This window comes from Salvelinus sp. IW2-2015, unplaced genomic scaffold, assembly GCF_002910315.2.
Source record: "Salvelinus sp. IW2-2015 unplaced genomic scaffold, ASM291031v2 Un_scaffold659, whole genome shotgun sequence".
Taxonomy (NCBI): domain Eukaryota; kingdom Metazoa; phylum Chordata; class Actinopteri; order Salmoniformes; family Salmonidae; genus Salvelinus; species Salvelinus sp. IW2-2015.
Window position 1 is genome coordinate 125,505 of NW_019942591.1, and position 26,861 is coordinate 152,365.

A 26,861-nucleotide genomic window follows, 5' to 3' on the forward strand; every position below is an offset into this window, starting at 1 on the left:
CCTTGTGCAGGAAGGGGGCCCAGCCATCGGGGCAGCCCGCGAGGGGCAGGGGGATGGAGGGTGTGGGTGGGATAGTGCCTGTGACATTCACTCTCTTACAGATGTAGGGCAGGTCTGAGTGACATTTCTGATCTGCCCACTCCGCTGTAGAATGTTTTAGAATGAAAGATTAAATATTGTTAAAAAAACAAACACTAAATATGCTATTTACGGGACAAACATTACAGCATCCCACAATCCTCACCTTTGCTGACTGACATGTGGACACACTTGCGGTCGCGGCTGAGTGGGTGTGGCCTGCCGAAAGCCCAGGACACATAGTTGAGCACAGAGTGGTCTGACCAGTGGAAACGGCCATCGTTCTCATACGTATGAAGCCCCACCCACCAGTGGTCCCCCTCTACCTTGGTCATCTGCAGGTGAGAAAACACACACGGCCTCTAGTCGTACACACTTGACCTCCAGTGACATGCAGCGATGTACAGTACAGCATAGACTATTAGCTTGGATAAAACAACACGTGGTGGCTGGTACCTTTTGTAGAGATATGAAAGTGCCCACGTGGGTGTTTAATCCTGTTACGTTCTTCATGAACACGAAGTAGCTATAAAACGGTTATAACTTGATTTATGAAGGGTTATAAAGGTTATGTAGCGCACCTTGTGCAGTATGTCAGCCAGGAAGGCCTTCTTCTCAGCAGTGGATGTGTTACTTTATGAAGAGTGATAAAGTTGTTGTAAGGTTTTTATAAAAGCTTGTGTGTGGTACCTTGTGCAGTGTGTTGGCAAGGAAAACCTCCTCCGCAGAAGAGTGGATGGAAGCCAGAGAAGCATCGAACCAGGAGCAGATCCTCTGGGCTTGGTCCCACGTAGACCGGTGGTCAAAGAACTTATACTCTGCCTCCTGGAAGCCCACCCACTCACTGGCAGTGGGGGCTGGGGGGGATGAGGAGAAATAGGAGAAAGAGAAGAAAAGTTGGTGGTAGTGGGTTATGATGGAAGACTATAAAAATAACAGAGACAATGAGAGGAGTGTGGTTTTCAAACTGACCTTCAGTGGGGTTTGGATCCTGATCAACTTTTCCTGAAAACACAAAACAAAAAGTGGTCTGAACTCATAATTCAGAACAAATGCATATCACTAGTGCTGAGTGATTAGTGTTTTTTGAGGTCGGTTCGGTTTCGGGTTTTCGATTGCCAAAACATTGAAAATATTCCATTGTCTTGTCAGGTCCACATTGGGTAGACGTCAAGAGAAAAGTAGGAAATTACTATGAAATAATACAATATTTCAGGAGTGTACAGTGCATTCGGAAAGTATTAAACCCCTTCCCTTTATCCACATTTTATTATGTTATAAGCCTTATTCTAAAATAGATTAAATACATTTGTTTCCTCATCAATCTACACACAATACCCCATAATGACAAAGTGAAAACAGGTTTTAAGTATTCAGACCCTTTGCTATGAGACTCGAAATTGAGCTCAGGTGCATCCTGTTTCCATTGTGCATCCTTAAGATGTTTCTACAACTTGATTGGAGTCCACCTGTGGTAAATTCAATTATTTGGACATGATTTGTAAAGGCACACACCTGTCTATATAAGGTCCACCAGTTGACAGTGCATGTCAGAGCAAAAACCAAGCCATGAGGTTGAAGGAATTGTCCTTATTTTGGGCTTATTTTGGACCGATTTGGGCGAGAGTGAAACCTCTCGCTTGCCTCTTCTTCTCTGATCCTGTCTTTGTCCGAGTCAGAAAAAACTGGCGCAGTGGATTATGGTCATTGTAGTTAATTACCACATGTTTTGTGCTGAACTAGGTTGAATATGTGACTCTGTGATGGAAATGTTATACTTGTGCTTTTCTATCTACCAAATTCTATGTTGCATGTTTGTGCTTTTCTGTAAACCAATTTCTGTGTTCATGCAAGTGACTGACTGTCACACCCTGACCATAGAGAGCTTCTTATTCTCTATGGTGGTTGGGTCGGGGTGTGACTAGAGTCGGTCATCTAGGTGTTTGTGTGTCTATGTTGGCCTGTTATGGTTCCCAATCAGAGGCAGCTGTTTATCGTTGTCTCTGATTGGGGATCATATTTAGGCAGCCATTTCCCCTTTGTGGGATCTTGTCTATGGATAGTTGCATGTCAGCACTATTATTAGCTTCACGTTTCGTTTGGTAGTTTGTTGTTTTTGTTCGGTGTTAATTTATTAAAGGAAAATGTACTCCTACCACGCTGCACCTTGGTCCATTCATAATGACGATCGTGACACTGACTGAACGAATCCTCACTATCAGTAGCTGCAATTTGGCAGTACGCCCAGACCTTTGTTTTGAGAACGAAAGATATCTTAGTTTCAAGGTCTCAGCTTAGAGAGAAGAAGCCTTGTGAGGTATTGGTATGTCACATGTTATGAACCAGTATTGGTCGGTCGCATGAATGAAGCAAGACGGTAATGATGAATGAATTATGCTAAATCATGCAAATATAACTTGTCTGTGTAAAGTCGTATATAAGACAACTGCTGGGACTGCCCCAGCAGACATTCCACTATGGTGCATTAGGTTTGTTGGAACCTCTCCAGCACAGTGTCAATAGACAACGATTAATTTAAAATTGACTTTGAGTGTCCCTGTGTAAGAATTTCCACAACATCTAATTTCAGGAAACTAGGCGTATGTTGCGCGTCACTGCTTCACAGGAGAGACATTTGAACGTAAACATAATTTTTTTTATCAAAATGCGTTTTTTTTTAGCAGAAATGCCTTCTGGAACATGTGAACCTTTATGTGCCTTAATAACAAACGCGTTTGCTATCTGTAAATACGAATACAATTGTTAATTTACGAGCCTAGTTGGTTTAGACACGGAAAAGACAGGAATCTTCCGGCTAGCCATAATTGGCTGAGATAATGGATGGGCTGGAATGCCGAGAGTTCGGATTGGTCTGCCATGTAACAGGCTTTTGTCTACAGTCGTGGCCAAAAGTTTTGAGAATGACACAAATATTCATTTCCACAAAGTTTGCTGCTTCAGTGTCTAGATATTTTTGTCAGATGTTACTATGGAATACTGAAGTATAACTACAAGCATTTTATAAGTGTCAAAAGCTTTTATTGACAATTACATGAAGTTGATGCAAAGAGTCAATATTTGCAGTATTGACTATCTTTTTCAAGACCTCTGCAATCCACCCTGGCATGCTGTCAATTAACTTCTGGGCGACATCCTGACTGATGGCAGCCCATTCTTGCATAATCAATGCTTGGAGTTTGTCAGAATTTGTGGGTTTTTGTTTGTCCACCCGCCTCTTGAGGATTGACCACAAGTTCTCAATGGGATTAAGGTTTGGGGAGTTTCCTGGCCATGGACCCAAAATATTGATGTTTTGTTCCCCGAGCCACTTAGTTATCACTTTTTCCTTATGACAAGGTGCTCCATCATGCTGGAAAAGGCATTGTTCGTCACCAAACTGTTCCTGGATGGTTGGGAGAAGTTGCTCTCGGAGGATGTGTTGTTACCATTCTTTATTCATGGCTGTGTTCTTAGGAAAAATTGTGAGTGAGCCCACTCCCTTGGCTGAGAAGCAACCCCACACATGAATGATCTCAGGATGCTTTACTGTTGGCATGACACAGGACTGATGGTAGCTCTCCCCTTGTATTCTCCGGACAAGCTTTTTTCCGGATGCCCCAAACAATCGGAAAGGGGATTCATCAGAGAAAATGACTTTACCCCAGTCCTCAGCAGTCCAATCCTTGTACCTTTTGCAGAATATCAGTCTGTCCCTGATGTTTTTCCTGGAGAGAAGTGGCTTCTTTGCTGCCCTTCTTGACACCAGGCCATCCTCCAAAAGTCTTCGCCTCACTGTGCGTGCAGATGCACTCACACCTGCCTGCTGCCATTCCTGAGCAAGCTCTGTACTGGTGGTGCCCGATCCCGCAGCTGAATAAGCTTTAGGAGACGGTCCTGGCGCTTGCTGGACTTTCTTGGGCACCCTGAAGCATTCTTCACAACAATTGAACCGCTCTCCTTGAAGTTCTTGATGATCCGATAAATGGTTGATTTAGGTGAAATCTTACTGGCAGCAATATCCTTGCCTGTGAAGCCCTTTTTGTGCAAAGCAATGATGATGGCACGTGTTTCCTTGCAGGTAACCATGGTTGACAGAGGAAGAACAATGATTCCAAGCACCACCCTCCTTTTGAAGCTTTTAGTCTGTTATTCGAACTCAATCAGCATGACAGAGTGATCCCCAGCCTTGTCCTCGTCAACACTCACACCTGTGTTAACGAGAGAATCACTGACATGATGTCAGCTGGTCCTTTTGTGGCAGGGCTGAAATGCAGTGTTTTTTGGGATTTTGCATTGCAGAGGGTCTTTGCAATTAAGTGCAATTCATCTGATCACTCGTCATAACATTCTGGAGTATATGCAAATTACCATCATACAAACTGAGGCAGCAGAAAATTAATATTTGTGTCATTCTCAAAACTTTTGGCCACGACTGTATAACATGAGCTGCTCAGTATGTGTAGGTAATACTTTTTAACGCAGCTTTTTTGAAAGATATCACGAAAAACGGCAAAAGTGTTGCTAATGCTCTCCACTTTCAAGATGAAGCGAGTTTTGAAATCAGTGGAATGTCGGGTGGAAGCAGAGTATGATAGCTAAGGAGATTCTGCCGTTTGAAAATTCTGCCGTTCAAATAGGCGGAGGAAGTCAAAAAGGAACGCTGTTGTATAAAACACCTGTCTCTGGATGACATCTTCAAACTAAGGACAACCATGGCATCTGTAACAGGGAGGGAGAAGCTAAACACCTGTCTAGCTACATTTTCAGATATTATTCGTTTCTCTCATTTTGTCATAAAGTTGTTTTCATTGCATGTTGAAGCGCACTGTTAGCTAGCTAGCTAACATTATCTGGATGGCTCACTAGCTAACACTACGTGTATGATCTGTGTAGTAATATTATTTGTATCTCAGAGCCATTTGCATTGCTAGTTATATAGCCTAATGTGAACTAGCTAGCTATCTTTAAACCTAGTTGTTTAGTGTTAGCTACCTGCAGATTCATGCATGGTAGTAATATTATGAGTTGGGATTATGGTTCTTTATTTAGCTAGCTAGCTACATGTCTAAACAAAAGACTCAACTATACAAGTAACCATTTCACTGTACCGTTTACACTTTCTGTATCCTGTGCATGTGACAAATACACTTAGATTTTATTTGATATAGTGTGTATTTACCAGAGACGGTAATGTGAGAACAACATGACCTGCACCAATGTCAAATTAGTATATGATGTTAGGCCAACAAGACAGTGTCCAAGTTCTAAAATTCTCAGGTAGAATGTCCTGCTTTTATTTGTGACCGTAAGCTATTTTCTGTCATTAGCTCGCCAATAACTTGTAAATAATGATCTTGTTTTGAGTTTACTTTCCTGTAATAATGAATAAAAATTAGCTAAAGTTAAGACGTCAGCTATATGATATGGTCATTATTTGAACTGGCTAGCTAGCTAACTTAACAACTTAACAAACCAAAACATTGTTTCGAAAGTTGCTTTTAGTTGCCTAGTTTGCTAGATTGACATATACTAAATTAATTTTTAAACAGATGGGTTTATTGGTGTTAAAATAGACAAGTTATGCTATTTTAGGCCACCAGACTGCTCATGTTTGTGTTTATACTTTTTCATAACGACATCGACAAGATAATAGAATATTGAATAGAATATTCATGATGTCACTGCAACAACTGTCGATAGAGGTAGTATAAACCATCCTTTAGTCTTAAAATCTTTGGTTGTTTAGTACACTACTGTACTCACTCTGTTTAGCACATGGCCTCACATGTGAATCTTTAAAGAGATGGGTGGGGCTAAGGCTTAAGAGGGTGTGAACAATGCTAAATGGGTGTAGATAAAGAAGAGCTCTCCTGTAGGTGTACCAAAACATTCAAGGGCCATTTTCTCAAAAGTGGTGTTACAAGTTTATCAACTTCCAAAGCAGAATTACTTTCCTATTGTTCCTCAACTGTAACCAGTGCTTAATTCGAGCTAATGGAACAGGATCCGGGACCTCACTGTTTTGGACTATTTTGATCCCGAACCAATTTGGCCGAATCCGGTAAAAAATTGCAATGTAAAAATGTGAATAAAAGCGATCGAAGTTCATTCGAGTTGCCTCTTCGTTAATTCTCCTGCCCCCACAAACAAACGTGGTGCAACATTGTAACCTACTCTATGTGTGAGACGAACGGGTGGTGGCTGTGTGAGAAGCATGCCTGTATCTCTTACATATGTAACTAGGATGAGATTCACTTTCTATTTTCTCTCTCCCTCTCTGCTCTGATAGACATGAGCCTGCAACTCTCATCTCTCAAGCGTTGCACTTCATAATTTATTTCCTTATAGAAGGATTCTAGAATAACTGCTGTCTGTTCATAAATAAATGAAATCATTCCGAATAGCCTACTACACCATGAGAAGGATCAATAGCTTCTTGTGGATTGTTGCCCAATAACAAGGAATAGCCTACAGTCGTGAACGAGTGGCAAATTTGTCAGTGAACAAGCAGCATGCAGACAAAACAGACAAATACAATCGAGGGAAAACAGAGGTTGGAAAGCAAATGGCTCCTGCTGAAAAGAGAAGACTATGTTGCAGGCTACCAACATATTTGATCAACTTCCAAATATTGTTTTACAAAGTTAAACAAGCGAGAGACAGGCTTTAGGCACGAGCGGATCGGCCATCACCAGCAATTGAGCTGCATGTCATTGGGTGAGTCAGTGAAACTGGAAAGTATTTTTAGGACTGTAATTTCCTCCTCATATTGTAGCCTACAACATGCGTCTCCACACACCTAGGCCTAGGTCATTTTTGTTGATCTCAGATTCTCATTTGTGCTGTATTAAAAATATCCTGCCAAAGTCTCCCGTCACTTAGAATTGCATGAAATGTGTTTAGAAAAGGCCACATTCTTACCGGACCCTAGTCTACAAAAATGTTCCCCAATGTGTACAACTTCTGCAAGTGCCTCGACTCTACTGCTCGATGTCACTACGCAAATGTGATGATATACATGCAACGCTTTATTATAAAGGTGGTTTTATTTTCTCATGAGTTCCGGTACCTCAAAAACTCTTCAACCCCCCTCTCGTGCTCCATTTTTGTTCCAGCACCTCCCGAGTTACAAATTAAGCGCTGACTTGCAGTGCAAGACATCAAATGTTCAAGCTCCGAGTCTCTACTTTTTTATCCAATGTAAAAAACACAATTTCCAAATTTTGCTACATAAGACCGAATCGAGCCGGCCGGTAACAACTCCCTTCAACATCCCACATAGTTATTGACTGGATTTCTCTCCTGAAGTATTTGATTTCTCTCCAGAGAAACGGTGCATTAGGCTCCACCCCCCCCCACCCCCCCCCAAAAAAACTAAATGGAATTCAAGTAATTGAACCGACGTCAGACAATTAGTTGTTAAATAACCGATATAAAAAATGTTGGGGGTTAATCGCTCAGCACTACATAACACAGACTTGAATATTCAAAATGAAAGCTTTCAGGCAATAACAAGGGCCCCTTGTGTCAGCGTGTCTCTATAGTGTCTGTATACAGCAGTAGCACTGCTTTGTGACTGTATCTGTGTCTATGTGTGGTTCCGTTGTCTTGCTGTTACCTTTGGGGATCTTGCAGATCCAGTCCAGTCCAGAGTCACAGCGCATGGCCAGCCAGGTCATGGTGCCCAGGTCTGCTGCTGCACACTGACGGACGTTGTAGTAGTAACGCCCAAAGTTCTGGTACGTATACTGACATACAGAGGAAGATGGGTTAGAGGACGTTACAAAATGAGCTTGAAAAGCAGGTAGCTATATCTCTAAGCTTTGAGGCACACGTATATGGTGCAAGAGGCTGTATGTTGTTGCAGCTGGGCTGTAGCTATCGGTAAATCAAGGTCGCTGTGTTAAGCTGGGTCAATAATAGATAGTGCTGTGGTTTGGCTACTCGAATTAGGTCCATGCTGTGATGTAATGCTGTGGCTGGATGACTGGATGGTGATGCTGTGACTCACGGCCAGTCCATCGCTCCACTTCCAGCTCCCGTTGTCCATGGGGTTCCTGCGGTTCAGGCCGATCCAGAACCAGCGTTGCTCATGGTCCTCTGACTCCCTGTGGACCATCATCATCATCATCAGCAGCAGCAGAGTCGTCGGCATCATCCTCATTGTCATTATGATCATCAGCAGCAGCATCATCATCATTACTATCATCATCACCATCATCAGCATCCTAGTCTTCGCCCGTGACCCCACTCCCTGAGGGTATCTCAGGGGGAGTTGGGATATGCAAAAAAACATTCCCATTACAGGCTGTGTGTAACAGGACAAATATAAGCACCCCCCGAAATTCTTCTTATATATATTTATTATTTTCATCCTCATCATTACCACCACATTCCCTCTTTAAATTACAAACCCATCCCCTTTTCAAATAAGAACCACATTCTCCCTCCATCCAGTCTAGGCCCTGTAATAGAGACCCATTCATACAACCCATGCATGATCKAGGTGGAGTGTCCACCCACCCAAAGGCTTCGTGTAGTATCTGCAGTATGAAGTGCTCCTCCTCTGGGCCACTGACACTCAGCAGGTTGGCTCCATGGTGTCTCTGACAGGCTAGGTGGGCCTGCAGCCAGCTCAGCTTCTGGTCCATCTGGGCTGAGTCGAACACCTGGCATACACACACATGCAGGCAGACCAGGCAGGCACGCGCATACATACACACACACACCACACACACACACACACACACACACACACACACACAAACACACACACACACAACACACACACACACACCAACACACAACACACAACACACACACAGAGGCGTTAGAGGCAAATAAATGGTAATATCGATATTGACTAAACTAATACATATCCTTAAAATATACACTACCGTTCAAAAGTTGTTAGCACAGCTGAAAACTGTTGTCCTGATTAAAGAAGCAATTAAACTGGCCTTCTTTAGACTAGTTGAGTAACTGGAGCATTTGCATTTGTGGGTTTGATTATAGGCTCAAAATGGCCAGAAACAAAGAATTTACTTCTGAAACTCGTCAGTCTATTCTTGTTCTGAGAAATGAAGGCTATTCCATGCGAGAAATTGCCAAGAAACTGAAGATCTCGTACAACGCTGTGTACTACTCCCTTCACAGAACAGTGCAAACTGGCTCTAACCAGAATAGAAAGAGTGGGAGGCCCCGGTGCACAACTAAGCAAGAGGACAAGTACATTAGAGTGTCTAGTTTGAGGAACAAACGCCTCACAAGTCCTCAAATGGCAGCTTCATTAAATAGTACCCACAAAACACCAGTCTCAACGTCAACAGTGAGGAGGTGACTCCGGGATGCTGGCTTTCTCAAGTCGCAAAGAAAAAGCCTTATCTCAGACTAGCCAATAAAAAGAAAAGATTAAGATGGGCAAAAGAACACATACACTGGACAGAGGAACTCTGCCTAGAAGGCCAGCATCCCGGAGTCGCCTCTTCACTGTGTAGTAATATCAAGCAGTGGTAAAGGCGTAGGATACCTTGTAGCAGTGGTGCAGCTTGCCGTTTGTCTTCCACCCGTTGGGGCAGGATCCAGTGAGGCTGGGGGTGGGGTGCGGGGCGGGGGGCTCAGGGCTGAGGGACGTGTCCTGGTTCAGTCTACAGATGAACTTAGCCCGGGCCGACGCACAGTCCTTCACCTCCCATAGGCCTGTGGCGTAGCCCGTCTCCATGGTTACACAGCCCCCTTTGATGTTTCCTCCTGACAGAGGAGAGGGGGGAGAGAGTGGTCTATGTTACGTAGTTGTATGAGCCTGGGTCTGGGAGTAACTGACTGACTGGCACACCAGTGGGGATGGTGGAGATCATGGCAAAAGATGGTGATGGAAACGGTAAACAAATCACCTGATTAAGTCATTGGCAATTTATCCACAATGAATACTCAAGAGATAAGTGTTTATACCATATCTAGTTTTGACTTTGCTCTGGGAATATGGCACAGACAGGTATCCTGAAGACTAGTACAAGACCAACGTGTCCGTCATGATAGCTCTGTGGACAGATAGAGAGACAGAGGTCCATGTCCCACCTGGCTGGTCTCTGTTCCAGTTGGTATAGGCCACTTCATCCCCGCTGAGCCAGTGGAATTTTCCGGGGCTGTTCTGGTCAAGCAGGGCTATCCAGAATGAATCCCCAGAACGGCCAAACACCAGACTGTTGACAAATGCCTGCTCAAACCTACAACAACGCACATGGAAAAGGCTCAGGGGTCAGAGGTTACACTAGGTATGTGTGTTTGTGTCTGTGCGTGCTTGCGTACGTGCATGAGTGTATGTACAGGAACGCATGTGTGTGTGCGTACCTATTGGTGATGGTGATGAGGGTAGCTCCGCTGCCAGCGCAGGCCTTCCTGCCCTCCTCGAAGGTCACCTGCTCCTCTCCCACCCAGTAGCAGGCCGGACTGTGCCATCTCCAGCCCTGACGAGAGAGAGAGGTAGGGGAGAGAGACGAGAAAGGTTGAGTAGGCGTAGAAATATTAACTGTCCAAAGAGATCTATCTATGTCCAGAGACTTGCATGAAAACACAACCAGATGAGATGGGAACGTATAAGCATAAAGTACTATAAGCAACACATGGCTAACGAGGAGAGGGCAATTATTTGTCCCTACTTATAAACCCGGGGCAGGACAGAACAAGTCCAGGCTCAGAGCTATGCTCTCTCTCCACCGCTCTCTCTCTCTCCTCTCAGTGCTTATCTGCAGACGTGTACAGACCGAGAGCACGGCCAACACACAAAAAGGTCTCAAGGGTTTGAGTGTGTAGTCGTGTAAATGTGTGCGTTGAAGTGAGTGCGTACGTGAGAGATGGAGAGAGGGGGGGGGGGGTCACTTTGTGTGATTCAGTCCAACTTCAGGCGTTTGCACAACTGCACTTGGCAGGGTTGGAGAAACCTCAAATACTTCCAGCTGGCGAGCAGCACTCCTCTATACGAGAATCACACTGGAGAGGCAGATGCGTATGTTATCTATTTCTCTCTCTCTCTCTCTCCTGTCACATGACCCACAATGCAACACTGTCTGGGGATCTCGAGTGTTACAGTTCCCTGAGCCGATGAGCTATGGATCACATAGACCCTATTGTTCCGACAGAACTGCAGAACCGCAGAACAATTAAGTCCGTAACTTGGTTGTCTCACACCTTCTCTTCAGACGTTGAGTTAACTCAAAAAAAAGGCGAGTATTAACTCATACAAAATCGCACAACGCAGTCAACTCCACGGAGAAGTTGGCCAAGCAGGAGCCAAGCTTACAGCAGTAACTCATTTGCCACGAGGCATTAGCTGGGCTATCCATCATGTCTAGTGAGGGATGGAGGGAGCACATAAACACTAAATTACTGAAGCATCAGGATCAAACAGTAATACCTCTGCCTGAGTAAACGCTTTTACCCTTTAAACAGGAGGAGAGGGTTGAAATATAGCAGGAGAGGAGAGCACGCAACCATGAGGGAAACTAGTCAAAGATAAGAAGAGAATTACAGTCTGTGAAATTGCAAAGAGACAGACAGAGAGACAGAGAGAGAGAGAGCGAGAGAAAAAGAGAGATGGGTTCACCAGATGTGAGACCTGTGGATATGGTTCATTTATGTGTGGGTATTTTTGTGAATGTGAACACATTTGTGGGGTTGTCTGGGGGTAGGGTTTCTGGCTGATCTCCCTGGCCCTGAGGGAGTGATTCAGAGCAAACACAGACTGGGGCGGAGGGGAGGAGGCGTGTGGTCAGAGGGCAGAGGGGCGGAAGGTGGAGGGGCGAGGGGTGTACAGGGAGGGGGGCAGAGTGTGAGGGGGTGCACTCAAATATTCACAATCTGCATTCAGAGTGCCAGTGCTGACTGTCTGCATCTGGAGTTAGAACAGTGTGACGCTGCTAGAACTGTGAATAGAACGTTTCTAGACAGACAGAGAGGGGGACGGAGAGACGGAGATAAAGGGAAACAGATAAAGGATGGCAGGGAGCGACAGATTAGAGAGAATAAGAAAGATACAATAGATACAGGAGGGGAATAACAGATGGAATTGTTTGCCTTCAGCAAGCACACTAATGAGTGGGGGAGTGAGAGGAAGGAGTGAGAAAGAGAGAGAGAGAGAGAGAGAGGAGTTAGAGAGAAAGAAAGTAGAGAGAGAGGGGGGAGGGAGAAACAGAGGAGAGACAAAGAGAGAGGGAAAAAGAGAACGTAGAAAGAGTGAAATAAAGAAAGGGACTACAGTAAATCTTACTGGTTTGCACCCGTGGTTCTGTGCCTGTCCGTCAGTCTTCTGGGCTGCTTTCTTACAGATGGATGGCAAGGTCTGGTTACAGGGACTGTCATTCCAGCGGCCTTCCTGTACACACACACACACAGAGAGACACACACACAGAGAGACACACACACAGACAGACAGAAAGAGAGAGGGCACAGCTGCAGAGTATAAACAATAGTTTTCTGTAAGGCTTGTTGGCAGTGAGAACACACTGCTGTGAGATGACGAAGGGTCCAGACTATAGGGGTCAAAGGCCAAGGGTCACTCACGGGTCCCCAGATGGTGACACAGTCCTCGGGGGTGTTTTGGAAGTTGTTGGGCTCAAAGGGATGCCAGTAAGTGAAGATGACGGGCGTGTGGTCTGTCCACTGGAAGTCCATCTGCATAGCCGTGTCATGGAGACCAATCCACAGCTCCTCCACATCTGACACACAGAGATATGACGATAACTATCACAGAGCAGGGAGGAGGAGACACTACAGCAATCACATTAGGACAGAAACAAGATGGGAGAAGCAGTGAGTGGAGAGGAGTATTAGACAATCTTCAACAAAAATGTTCCAAAAGGGTTCTTCGGCTGTCCCCATAGGAGAATCATTTTTGGTTCTAGGTACATCCCTTATGGGTTTCATGTAGAGCCCTGCGTGGAAAGGGTTCTACTTTGAACCCAAAAGGGTTCTACTTGGAACTAAAAGGGTTCTTTCTACGTGGAACCAAAAAGGGTTCTTCAAAGGGTTCTCCAATGAGGGTAGCCGAAGAACGCGTTTAGGTTCTAGATAGCACCTTTTTTTCGAAGACTGTAGGTAGGGGGGAACTACAGCGAACCCCTGTCCTTATAGTGCGGTGGTGCAAAAAGTTGTAAATAACTTCTTATATACAGTACCAGTCAAACGCTTGGACACACCTACTCATTCAAGGGTTTTTCTTTATTTCTACTTTGTAGAATAATAGTGAAGATATCAAAACTATGAAATAACACATATGGAATCATGTATTAACCAAAAACTTTCCAAACTTTTGACTGGTACTCCAATTTTTTTATTTAATTTCATTTTTGTTGTTTCAGGTAAACAACCTAAACAAATTGTACATTAGTGCTATATATAAAAACAGAACAATAAACAAGATCAACAGTCTCCTATGAGAGAAACTGTTGACACCGAAGTTGAAGCTTCCTTTCGTGACATGTACATTGTTGTACTATCTGGTGTAGCTACCTGTCTTCAGGTTGAGGTACCTTTCCATGACGTGCTGTATTATCTGTGTACCTCGCTTGATGTTGTTGATGATGAACTCTAGTTCAGGCAGGGTGTGGAGGCTGACCAGGTTGGACTCCATTTTCTGACAGGTTTTCTGAGCAGRGTCCCAGTCCACCTTCTCTGACGTCAGTCTGTAGCAGCCTGCCTGGAACGCCTGCCAGCCCACATCACACTCGTACTTCTCATCATCCGCCCACGAGTCTGCAGCCCACAGAGCAGAGACAGAGAGCAAACAGAAGGGAAATATACCCTATATTAACTATTTGTTAATACAGTAGCGAGCATATAACCAGATGGTAACACAAATCGATGATTTATTTTATGACTCTAACTGCTCACATACAGGGGATGTAACTATCCATGAAACAACAAGCTACAGATGTATCTTAATTTGAGCCGGTTTGCTACAGCGGAAAAATAAGCCTGCAGCAACAGGAAATGTGAATTCTTATGTGGATTGTAACAAATTGACATTTTGTAGGGGTTGATACATTTAACGTAAGGGAAAATCAAGTCTGAATTTTGAAAGTGGAAATTACAAACATTAAAAGCCTTTCTAAAACTCAAATATACCAAAAAATTCTCAGCAACTGAAGAGTGATCAAATTAAGCTCCTACAGCTGTAAAAGCTTTAGCAGAGAGGATTTGATAAGGAGGTCTAGAGTCTCGACCGGTGACTAGGCAGACGTACCAGTGGTGAAGGGGTCCAGGGTGGCATTGGGTCTCTTCTTACAGACATAGGGAAGGGCTACAGAGCAGTCTCTGTTCTGCCAGCGGCCAGACGACTCTGTCCTGATCACTGCACAGTTCTCCTCCTCCACATGGCTCGGCTGGTCTGGGATTGAAATAGAATAAATATTGTGAGATAGAAAGAAGGGAACGCTTAGATGTTATCTGTGTAGTCTGTGGTGTTAGTGTTGTAAACAGATGGATGAGGTTGGGTTGGGTTAAAAGGATGGTTGAGGATGGATGAGGTTGGGTTGGGTTAAAAGGATGGTTGAGGATGGATGAGGTTGGGTTGGGTTAAAAAGATGGTTGAGGATGGTTGAGGTTGGGTTAAAAATATGGTTGAGGATGGTTGAGGTTGGGTTGGGTTAAGCAGATGGTTGAGGATGGTAGAGGTTGGGTTGGCGTTAAAAAAGATGGTTGAGGCATTTGTTAAGAGCTTGGTGTGTTGTGCGTTTAAAAAAGATGGATTGCAGGATGGGTTGAGGTTGGGGTTGAGTTAAAACAGATGGTGAGGATGGTAGAGGTTGGTTGAAACGTTAAAAAAGTGGTTGAGGATGGTTGAGGTGGTTGGGTTAAAAGGGATGGTTGAGGACTGGATGAGGTTTGCTGGGCTTTAAAGAGATGGTTGAAGCGATGGATAGGTGGGTGGGCTGGTTAAAAACGATGGTTGAGGATGGTTGAGGTTGGGTTATTAAACAACTGGTCTGAGCGGCATGCGGGTTGGGTTGGTGGCCCTTATGGGTACGAGCCTGATGAGTGAGTTGATGGGTAGAGGTGGGTTGGTGGTTACAAAAGATGGTTGAGGATGTTGGAGGTTGGCCGGTTGAAGTGCTTAAAAGTATGTTGAGGAGTGTTGAGGTGGGGGTTAAACTGGAGTGGTTGAGGTGAACGCTTGAGGTTGGGATTAAAACTGATTGGTTAAGGAATCTGGTTGAAGTTGGGTTTAGTTAAACTGATGTTGAGGTGGTTGAGAGTTGAGGTTGGGTAAAACTTGATGGTTCGAGGATGGTTGAGGTTGGGTTTGGGTTAAACTGATGCGTTGAGAGGGTTACTGGGCGTTATGGGTTAGGTTGTTGAGTTGTAGTTACAACTGATGGTTTTCGAGCCCGATGGTTGATATTGGGTTTTAGTTAAACTGATGGTTTGAGGCATGGTTGAGGTTGGAGTTGGGTTCTTAAACTGATGGATGCAGGATGGTTGACAGTTGGGTTTTTAGTAAAACTGGATGGTTGAGCAGATGGCTTGCTAGGCTTTCGATCGTTCGGCGTTAAACTGCAATTGGGTTTGCCAGCGATGGTTTGAGGTGTGGGCTGGGTGGGTATAAAACTGATAACTGGTATGAGGAATGGTTGAGGTTCGGGTTGGGTTAAACTGATGGTTGAGGATGGTGAGGTTGGGTTGGGTTAAAACTGATGGTTGAGGATGGTTGAGGTTGGGTTTGGCGGTTAACAACTGATGGGTGAGGTTGGTTGATGTTAAACTGATGGTTGAGGTTGGGTTTGTGGGTTAAACTGATGTTTGAGGTTGGGTTGGTTAAACTGATGGGTTGAGGATAGTTGAGGTTGGGTTAAACTGATGGTGAGGATGGTTGAGGTTGGCGGTTGGGTTAAACTGATGGTTGAGGTTGGTTGGGTTAAACTTGATGGTTGAGGTTGTGGTGGTTAAACTGATGGTTGAGGGATAGGTTGAGGTTGGGTTGGGGTTTAAACTTGATGCGGTTGGAGGTTGGGTTCCGGGTAAAACTGATGGTTGAGGAGCTTGGTTGAGGTTGCGGGTGGGTTAAACTGATAGTTGAGGTTGGGTTGGGTTAAACTGATAGTTGAGTTGGGTTTGGGTTAAACTGCTGTGTTGAGGTTGGTTGAGGTTGGGTTGGGTTAAACTGGATGGTTAGATAGTTGAGGTTGGGGTTAAACTGATGGTTGAGGATGTGGTTGCAGGTTGCGGTTGGGTTAAACTGCATGGTTGAGGATGGTTGAGGTGTGGGTTTGGGTTAAAACTGATGGTTGAGGATGGTTGAGGGTTGGGTTTGGGTTAAAACTGATGGTTGAGGTTGGGTGGGGTAAAAAGATGGCTTGGGATGGTTGAGATTGGGGGGTTAAAGCAGTGTTCTCTCACCGTTCTCCCAGTTGAGGTATTTTAGCGGGGGAGGGAGTCACCCCACTGCCAACTCCGGCATATGTCCAGTCATTCAGACCGATCCACAGAGCAGCACTGTGTACCAGTCAGCAAACCTAACAGCAGCCAGGGAGAGAGCTTCTCTTAAAACGTAAGATGTCCTCATATAAACAGAGAACAAGATCACACTCTACCTCTTTTACAAACTATTAGAGAGAGGTAAGTTGGGAAGAGATGGTAGCACTTGATTTTAAGGTCATGCCTTTTTTAATGGCTAATAAAAACGCTTAATACATAGTGGTTACCAGTCAATGTTTGATATACAGACCTATAAACAAGATTTCTATCAAACCGAGAAATGAAGGAAGAAAACCGCTTCCCGTGCTGTCTAGCATAGAGTACTGCATTTTAGACTCGGTCCTTGGTTCTCTTACCTTGATGTAGGTCTGCTCATGCAGCTTGGTGATACTGAGCAGCGTCTGCCCCCTGCTGTTGGCAGCTGTATGCGAACGCCTCGCTCCATACAAGGTGGCCTGGAAGTCTTGAACTGGTTAGCGAATGCCTGATACTTCAGGGCGTCTGTGTCCCAGAAACCGTCTCACAGTCCATTGCCTGGGAGGGGGCTGAGCAGAGCGAGGGAGGGGGAGGAAAGGAAAAAAAACAGAGATCCATTGTAAGGGGAAAATCCGAAGAGAAGAGTCTGTGGTTGTTGTGTGTGTGTGGGGGGGCGGAGGTTGGAGGAGGAACCATAGCTGTGCAAGACAGTGACTCACTTTTAACAGGACAGAAGCCCCAGCGTTCGTCCTTGCCTAGTCGAAGGTGGTGGCACACCACCAGGTACCGTCCTCCTTCTGCCAAACTGGTGGCAGTTGTGGAACCAGGCCAATACGTACATTGAGGGCAGGTATAGCAGCGGCAAGGACCGCGAGAGTTCCCCTGGATAAGTATAGATTCTCTGCAACAGCCACACGATGGAAGACTTCACATCCCGGATGCACTGAAGCGCCACTTTCCTGTTCCCTGTTGATTGTGTGGATCGTTCTGAGTAAACAAATCTGTTGTACTCAAAGACGTGCAATTAAACGGATTAATAAATAGAAGATATATTACAGGAAATTTAAGGACACACCCAAAGTGTGATTTTTGACCAAAAAGGTATGGGATAGCTCCATCAGAGGTAACATATAAACCAAAAATAGACGCAGATATCGGAAAACAATCAAACGATTTTCATTCTGAAAAATAATACAGTCAGGAGCAAAGCTTTTATTAAAAACTCAATATTACTGGTTCTCACTGTAGCTGCCAGAAAAGTAACTTTTTCACTATAGATTGACAAGGGTAGAAAGGACACCTCTTTCCCAAAAAACCTTCTCTAATAAAATATAATATATTACGAGTTTTATATTATACCAGCGCAGCCCTGTTCTTAGTTACTTATTGTTCCAGTCTTATTATTGAGACTCGCTAGTGTAAAACTAAACTCATTATTTCTTGAGAGTGGAATGAACATTATTTTGAGAAAACCTGATCTCCACAGTTTGACCAAAATGGCCCAGGGGTTGCCACCCCGGTAGCCTCTGCATTCCACTGGACGGCGGGGTATGAAGGAGAGGGCAAAAGGGGGAAAATGCAAATCAATTCTCCAAGACACGTGTGGAGAAAGAGAGAGAGAGGAGAGCGAGAGTGACGAGGAAAGATAGAAGAGAGCGAGGACAAGAGAGATGAGAGAGAGAGAGAGAGAGAAGAGAGAAGAGAGGAGAGAGAGAGAGAGCGTAGATGAGAGAGAGAGAGAGAGAGAGAGAGAGAGAGAGAGAGAGAGGAGAGAGAGAGAGAGAGAGAGAGAGCGAGAGAAAGAGAGAGAGAGAAAGGCGCGGGAGAAAGGGAGAAAGAGAGCGGTTAGAGAGAGAGAGAGCTGTAAAGAGAAAAGACTAGAAGGGTGTTTGCGATGTTTACCAAAACACACAGAGAACTAGCAGGCCATTGGAAAGTAGGGCATATGTGTTAAAAAGGGGGAAAGGCCTAGAAAAGTTCCTTCCCTCCCTCCTTCATTCCCTCTCTCCTCCACCAGTGGCTGGTTCGTGTCAAGCTGCTAGCCTGCTAGCTACACAGCAGGAGTGACTAATGTCCGTGGCATTCATTATCAGCACGCCTGTTGATTCACAAAAGCAAGTTGTAGAAATGGCAGTTAAAAGTTTCAAATGTCTTTTGCCTCGCCACAAAAAAGGGAAAGAAAAGGAGAGGAAAGATAGAGGAGGAAAGTGAAGAAGGAGAGGAAGAGTAGAGGAGGAAAGTAAAGAAGGAGAGGAAGATAGAGGAGGAAAGTAAAGAAGGAGAGGAAAGATAGAGGAGGAAAGTGAAGAAGGAGAGGAAAGATAGAGAGGAAAGTAAGAAGGAGAGGAAGATAGAGGAGGAAATTAAAGAAGGAGAGGAAGATAGAGGAGGAAAGTAAAGAAGGAGAGGAAAGATAGAGGAGGAAAGTAAGAAGGAGAGAAGGATAGAGGGAGGAAAGGAAAGAAGGAAAGGAAAGATAGAGGAGAAAGTAAAGGAAGAGAGGAGGAAAGAGAAGGAAAAGTAGAAGGAGAGGAATAGAGGAGAGAAAAGGGAGGGAAAGATAGAGGAGGAAAGTAAAGAAGATAGAAAAAGAGAGAAAAAAGAAGGAGAGGGAAAGGAATAGAGGAGGGAAAGTAAAGAAGGAGGAAAGATAGAGGAGGAAAGTAAAGAAGGAGAGGAAGGATAGAGGAGGAAAGTAAAGAAGGAAAGAAAGATAGAGGAGAAAGTAAAGAAGGAAGGAAAGAGAGAGGAGGAAGTAAAGAAGGAGAGGAAAGAGAGAGGAGGAAAGTAAAGAAGGAGAGGAAAGAGAGAGGAGGAAAGTAAAGAAGGAGAGGAAAGATAGAGGAGGAAATGAAAGAAGGAGAGGGGGAAAGATAGAGGGGGAGGAAAGTGAAGAAGAGAGGAAAGATAGAGGAGGAAAGTAAAGAAGGAGAGGAAAGATAGAGAGGGAAGTAAAGAAGGAGAGGAAGAGAGAGAGGAAGTAAAGAGGAGGGAAGGATAGAAGGAAAGTAAAGAAGGAAAGGAAAATAGAGGAGGGAAGTAAGAAGGAGAGGAAGATAGAGGAGGAAAGTGAAGAAGGAGAGGAAAGATGAGGAGAAAGTAAAGAAGGAGAGGAAGGATAGAGGAGAAAGTAAAGAGGAGAGGAGGTAGGGAGAAAGTAGAAGGAGAGGAAGGATAGAGGAGGGAAAGTAAAAAGAGGAGAGAAGGAAGAGAGAGGAGTGAAAGGATGGAGGAAAGAAGGAGGAGGAAAAGATAGAGGAGGAGAGGAAAGAAGGAGAGGAAAGATAGAGGAGGAAAGTGAAGAAGGAGAGGAAAGATAGAGGAGGAAGTAAAGAAGGAGAGGAAAGATAGAGGAGGAAGGAGACGGAAGGAGAGGAAAGATAGAGGGAGGGAAAAGTAAGAAAAGAAAAGAGGAAAGATAGAGGAGGAAAGTAAGAAGGAGAGGAAAGAAAGGGAGGAAAGTAAAGAAGGAGAGGAAAGATAGAGGAGGAAAGTAAAGGAGGGAAGGATAGAGGAGGAAAGTAAGAAGGAGAGGAAAGATAGAGGAGGAAAGTAAAGAAGGAGAGGAAAGAGAGAGGAGGAAAGTAAAGAAGGAGAGGAAAGAGAGAGGAGGAAAGTAAAGGAGAGGAAAGATAGAGGAGGAAAGTAAAGAAGGAGAGGAAAGATAGAGGGAGGAAAGTAAAGAAGGAGAGGAAAGAGGAGGGAGGAAAGTAAAGAAGGAGAGGAAGAGGAGAGGAGGAAAGTAAAGAGAGGAAAGATAGAGGAGGAAAGTAAAGAAGGAGAGGAAAGATAAGAGGAGGAAAGTAAAGAAGGAGAGGAAAGGATAGAGGAGGAAAGTAAAGAAGGAGAGGAAGATAGAGGAGGAAGTAAGAAGGAGAGAAGAGAGAGGAGCGAAATAAAGAAGAGAGAAAGAGGAGAGGAGGAAAGTAAAGGAGAGGAAAGATAGAGGAGGAAAGTAAAAGAGAGAGGAGGAGATAGAGGAGGGAAAGGAAAGAAGGAGAGGAAAGAGTAGAGGAGGAGAGGAATAGAAGGAGAGGAAAGATAGAGGAGGAAAGTTAAAGAAGGGAGAGAAAGATAGTGAGGAGGAAAGTAAAGAAGGAGAGGAAAGATAGAAGGAAAGGAAAGAAGGAGAGGAAAGATAGAGGAGAGAGAAAGAAGAGAGGAAAGATAGAGGAGGAAAGTAAAGAAGGAGAGGAAAGATAGAGGAGGAAAGTAAATAAGTCGTTTTCTGGACTTAGGTTGTAGGAGATCTGGTTTTAATTGCAGTCAGACAGGCTAGAGACAGTATTTCAAAGACTAAGCCCGGCAGAATGGCTGTCAGTGCAACTTAAATTATGACATTTGATATCTGTATGAATAATAATAATAATAATAATAGTGGAAACAAGGCTTTGCTTCGACACCACACTGCTAACTCTTAAGCAGGGGCTTCAACTCCTAAGTCCTACATAAACACTAACATACCGTAGGCTAGAGCTGGGCGATATGGACAAAAATCCAGATCGTGATAAATTGCCTGAATTGATACGATGACGATAAATAGAAGGATAGTTTATAACATTAATGTGCAACAAGTTTTTTTTAAACATTTCATTTAAACTACTACTAGTTTGATGGTTGTAACCATCAACTGTCCCATTAATAATCACCCATATTAACACACTTATTTCATTTCAAACTTCACATTTCTCTAGTACAGGCTACGTATCGTAATGAACCATATCAGGAAAAGGCCCGCGATAAATGATTGTTATCGTCGGTGTCGATAATTTCCGGTATAATGTCCCAGCTCTACCGTAGTCTATGTGAGGGAAAGGGCATTCCACTGTTTACATCTTGAGTTTACGAACACAGAGAGAGAGGGCTTTCCTTAGCTGTCTAGCTGGCGGGCTGCCAGTCAGTCATACAGTCAACAGAGAGGCCCAGGGCAAAAAATTGCAGCATGCGTCTGAACAGATACAGCTGTACCCTCCTCAACAGTACAACACAGCTGACTAACCCTGCCTCAGCATTTAATTTACAAGCACTGTTGGGAGAAATAGAGACAAACCATATTCTGGCTTGTATTTTCTATTGCAAAATGGCTGACTCCCCCGTTCTACCAGATTAAAACTAACGTCTTGTTGCTCCATACCGAAACAAAATACTGTTATTTTACTTGTCAACCAACAAGTAACCACCACCATCACTTTCTATAATTACAGTTGAAGTCGGAAGTTTACATACACTTAGGTTGGAGTCATTAAAACTCGTTTTTCAACCACTCCACAAATTTCTTGTTAACAAACTGTAGTCTTGGCAAGTCGGTTAGGACATCTACTTTGTGCATGACACAAGTCATTTTTCAAAAAATTGTTTACAGATAGATTATTTCACTTATAATTCACTGTATCACAATTCCAGTGGGTCAGAAGTTTACATACACTAAGTTGACTGTGCCGTTAAACAGCTTGGAAAATTCCATAAAATGATGTCATGGCTTTAGAAGCTTCTGGTAGACTAATTGACGTCATTTGAGTCAATTGGAGGTCTACCTGTGCATGTATTTCAAGGCCTACCTTCAAACTCAGTAACTCTTTGATTGACATCATGGGAAAATCCAAAGAAATCAGCCAAGACCTCAGAAAATAAATTGTAGAGCTCCACAAGTCTGGTTCATCCTTGGGAGCAATTTCCAAACGCCTGAACGTACCACATTCATCTGTACAAACAATAGTACGCAAGTATAAACACCATGGGACCATGCAGCCGTCATACTGCTCAGGAAGGAGACGCGTTCTGTCTCCTAGAGATGAATGTACTTTGGTGCAAAAAGTGTCAATCAATCCCAGAACAGTAAAGGACCTTGTGAAGATGCTGGAGGAAACAGGTACAAAAGTATCTATATCCACAGTAAAATGAGTCCTATATCGAAATAACCTGAAAGGCTGCTCAGCAAGGAAGACGCCACTGCTCCAAAACCGCCATAAAAAAGCCAGACTATGGTTTGCAACTGCACATGGGGACAGAGATCGTACTTCTTTGAGAAATGTCCTCTGGTCTGATGAAACAAAAATAGAACTGTTTGGCCATAATGACCATCGTTATGTTTGGAGGAAAAGGGGGGATGCTTGCAAGCCGAAGAACACCATCCCATCCGTGAAGCACGGGTGTGGCAGCATCATGTTGTGGGGGTGCTTTGCTGCAGGAGGGTCTGGTGCACTTCACAAAATAGATGGCATCATGAGGGAGGAAAATTATGTGGTTATATTGAAGCAACATCTCAAGACATCAGACAGGAAGTTAAATCTTGGTTGCAAATGGGTCTTCCAAATGGACAATGACCCCAGCATACTTCCAAAGTTGTGGGAAAATGGCTCAAGGACAACAAAGTCAAGGTATTGGAGTGGCCATCACAAAGCCCTGACCTCAATCCTATAGAAAATTTGTGGGCCGAACTGAAAAAGCGTGTGTGAGCAAGGATCCTACAAACCTGACTCAGTTACACCAGCTCCGTTAGGAGGAATAGGCCAAAATTCACCCAACTTATTGTGAGAAGCTTGTGGAAGGCTACCTGAAACGTTTGACCCAAATTAAACAATTTAAAGGAAATGCTACCAAATACTAATTGAGTGTATGTAAACTGCTGACCCACTGGGAATGTGATGAAAAAAATTAAATCTGAAATAAATAATTCTCTCTACCATTATTCTGACATTTCACATTCTTAAAATAAAGTAGTGATCCTAACCTAAGACGGGGAATTTTACTCTGATTAAATGTCAGGAATTGTGAAAAACTGAGTTGAAATGTATTTGTCTAAGGTGTATGTAAACTTCCGACTCCAACTGTACATGTCAGTCATTTCCTGGCCAGAATGACTTGCTCAACTTACACTTCAATTTATCAGACAAAGAGTACCGAAATGGCGCCTTCAACCCTTTGTAATCCACTAGAATGACTTTGTAAACCAGAAGCAGAAGCTCTTCTCCTTACCACGATAGGTCCTAGAACACAGGTCCTGATCGTCCCCAAAGAGCCTCCACTTGAGCCCCTCTCGTGGGGGCTTGACATCCCAGGCCACCACTGAGGAGTTAGCGGAGGGGTTAACAGGATGCGAGGGTGACGGCAGGTACAGGTTGAGGTTCTCCAACACATGGGCACAGTACCAGGTCCATCGGACCCCTGGAGGCTCTCTGTCACAGGGGTAGACGCCCAGCGGTGAGACATCCTCCCTGGAGCTGTAGTTGCCTGTTGTCAGGCCCAGGCACAGAGAGGAGCCTAGGTTGAAGAGCCGGCCCCGGGTCACCCACTTCCACTTCTGGGCGCCATCCTCGCAGGACTCGGACAGGGACAGGGAGTGACCCTGCACCCCTAGACAGCCCTGAGCCCCCTCGTGGAAGAACACAAACACATCACCATTCACAGGCTCTGTGGAGAGAGAGATAGATAAACCGAGAGAGAGAGACACACACATAGAGAGATACAAAGAGAGAGAGAGAGAGGACAGTCAATAACACTGTTCAGAAATTATTCCATCTTTAGCTGCTAATGTGGAGAGAGCCGGAACACGATCAATATCACTGTTAATGGATGTCCTGCTTTGTTAGAGCAAGCACATTTCAGCTGGTTGTGGTGCTGTCGAAAGGCTAGCTTTCTCACAATGATACCTAGCCCACTGTCATATCTCCTCTCACATCTATGACAAAACAGACAAGAAAGTTGGGGAAAGAAATCATTTAATTTGCGTATTTAAAAGACCATAGGAGGCTCACAAACCTGTATCAACTTAAGCAGACATTGACCCAGGTTATGTGTCTAGACACGTGTTAATTGGACGGGCCTGCTGCTTTGAAAATGTGGTTGCACGTGTTTTTTCACGCGTCTATTAACGTTGGTAATGTCTATGTGTTTGTTATTTCCTGTCAGATTCTGGGATATTTGCCCCATTTCAGACGTGTGACCTGGAATGGCCTTTCTCCTCACGGGGAGTCTGTGGTCTGAATGTCATGTGAGGGGAGGTTGGCTGAAGAACGAAATGAGGACTGGGCGGTCTGGGGGTTTTGGGGGGACTGGTTTGGAACTTTATCAGGAGAAAAAGCCTGGTTTCATATTTTAAGATGTTTCTGTTGTCAATATCGGATAGAATACATGTCATTACTTTACTTAATTATGGCAGTAATTTACCCAGACCGAGTGACCCTACAGTTAATCCTCAAAAAAAGTTACAATGAAATGTCATGAACTGTACCTTGGCTTCGTTCATCCTTATGTAGTAATGTATATGTCAATGTGCCATGCGCATTGGGTCTCTACTGTAGGCTCTGTGTAATACAAGAGTATGTATACTGTACACACTGCAACCCTGTATGAACTGAAAAGAGGAGGAGGTAGAGAGAAAGTGAGATATTTAACTCTAAGCTAGCTAGGCGATACTGGCTGGAATCCAGCATCTATGACTGGAATGTCGGGAAGAGAACCCAACAGCCTTCTCAAAAACCCAGTGTGGTTTTCTCTCATTCCCACTTCTTCTCCAATATTTTATTTTTATTCTCCTGCAAGGGGGGGGGGGGATTATGGGGATTGGGGATTGGGAGGTTAAGGCCAGGTGAATCAAAAGTGTGCGCACTGGTGGAAGAGAGCGAGAGATGGAGTGAGAGATGGAAAGGGAGAGAAAGAGAGGAAGAAAGAGAGGATGGGGAGTGCAGCTGTGATGTTAAGTGAACACAAAGAGCAAGGAGAAAAAAGGAATGACTCCAAAACAAACAGAAGGTCTCCTTCGTGAATCTGGGTCCAGAGAAGAGAAACAGAGAGAGAGACCGTCAGCATTCCTCCTTCACGGGGCCCTCCGAGGGGCCAGGATGTGAGGAAGGTGGGAAAGATCACTGGGCGTTGGACTGAACATAGGGAAAGGGGGATACCTAGTCAGTCGCACAGCTGAAGGCATTCAACTGAAATGTGTCTTCCGCATTTAACCCAGCCCTTCTGAATCAAATGGCTCTGGTATGGGGGTACTTCAGTCCACACACAGAATAGGTGTCCTGGCCTGTAGTACAAAAACCTCCTCAAGTCATCTAATCAGTCCACTGTAGCTCTCTCACAGAACTAGCAACACGGTCCCTGCAGCACTACCAACACTAAAATGATGGAGAATCTCCATAAAAAGAGTCCCTCCAAAGTGGTTATGAAGCAGACCTTCAATCAGTGTATAGCACTAGCTTTTCTCAGACTCACACAACCTCTGTTGCGACGTTGTTGAGAAATAATAGTCAGCTTGTGGCCTTGGTCGGCTTCCAGATGCTGCGAACGCTGTAGTTACAAAACACAATGGCTGAGTGGTTCCACAGAGCTGTGAGAGCCTCCACTGGCAGTGCTTTGTACAGTGTAATCAGACACAATTACCAGCTGGCGCTGACTGCTGCAGACGTGTCGTTGTAGCAACGTGCTGTTAGTCCTGTTTACTGTCCACTAATTGTGATGCAATAAAGAGTCAGAAGTCAAAATACCTTTTTTTTCACATGGTAATGGTGCACCTCTGGAAAAATCTTTACTCTGCACTCTTAGAAAAAAATTGTTATTTTTTAAAAATGTAACTAGGCATGTCAGTTAAGAACAAATTCTTATTTACAATGACGGCCTACACCGGTCAAACCCTAACGACGCTGGGCCAATTGCGCGCCGCCATATGGGACTCCCAATCACAGCCGGTTGTGATACAGCCTGGAATCGAACCAGGGTCTGTAGTGACGCCTCTTGCACTGAGATGTAGTGCCACTCGGGAGCCCAGTTCTGCAGTTGTCGCCATTTGAAGAACCCTTTTTGGTTCCAGGTAGAACTATTTTGGGTTCCTCTGTGGAAAAGGTTCTACCTGGAACCAAAAGGGGTTGTTCAAAGGGTTCTCCTATTGGGACAGCCGAAGAACCCTTTTTGGTTCTAGATAGCACCTTCGTCATTGAAGTAGAAGAATGAGGGGCAGATTCCAACAGACAAAAAGCAACTGAATGTCTTAACATTGACAAGTCTGCCTTTCCATGAGTTTATAATGTCAGACTCCTATTATTAACGTAACACAATCCATAACAGTCTGGAATAAAAAAAACTTTCCATGGATTCATTTCTCTCCAGGGAACTCATTGTCTGTCATTTCCATTAAATGGCATGTGTTCAATAACCTTGCTACAGTTAGTCAAGCATTCTCTACAGTTCTCCAACAGCAGAGACAAACTGAGTCCTGTTAATGCCATACCGTATGGACCCTGTAGATCAGACAGTTCAGCAAAGTCACTCAGTCTGTGATGCCTCTCAATTCAATGATCTTTCTTAGCTTGTGGTCCATGCCAAAACTTTTAGCAGTGCTC

At 44.3% G+C, this 26,861-nt stretch overlaps 1 protein-coding gene across 1 annotated transcript in view; it reads right to left on the reverse strand.

Moving 5' to 3' along the window:
* mrc2 (mannose receptor, C-type 2) overlaps window positions 1-26,861 on the reverse strand; it is a 39,576-nt gene that overhangs the window by 9,469 nt on the left and 3,246 nt on the right. The window contains 25 exon segments of the mRNA XM_070438284.1: window positions 2-144; window positions 245-413; window positions 769-935; window positions 1,051-1,083; window positions 7,697-7,826; window positions 8,090-8,186; window positions 8,602-8,747; window positions 9,608-9,828; window positions 10,156-10,304; window positions 10,429-10,544; window positions 12,344-12,448; window positions 12,637-12,791; window positions 13,636-13,827; window positions 14,318-14,461; window positions 16,471-16,501; window positions 16,504-16,538; window positions 16,541-16,586; window positions 16,905-16,946; window positions 16,948-16,998; window positions 17,000-17,082; window positions 17,244-17,282; window positions 17,285-17,318; window positions 17,321-17,377; window positions 17,380-17,423; window positions 23,500-23,934. Coding sequence (XP_070294385.1) covers window positions 2-144; window positions 245-413; window positions 769-935; window positions 1,051-1,083; window positions 7,697-7,826; window positions 8,090-8,186; window positions 8,602-8,747; window positions 9,608-9,828; window positions 10,156-10,304; window positions 10,429-10,544; window positions 12,344-12,448; window positions 12,637-12,791; window positions 13,636-13,827; window positions 14,318-14,461; window positions 16,471-16,501; window positions 16,504-16,538; window positions 16,541-16,586; window positions 16,905-16,946; window positions 16,948-16,998; window positions 17,000-17,082; window positions 17,244-17,282; window positions 17,285-17,318; window positions 17,321-17,377; window positions 17,380-17,423; window positions 23,500-23,934 — 2,864 coding nt within the window.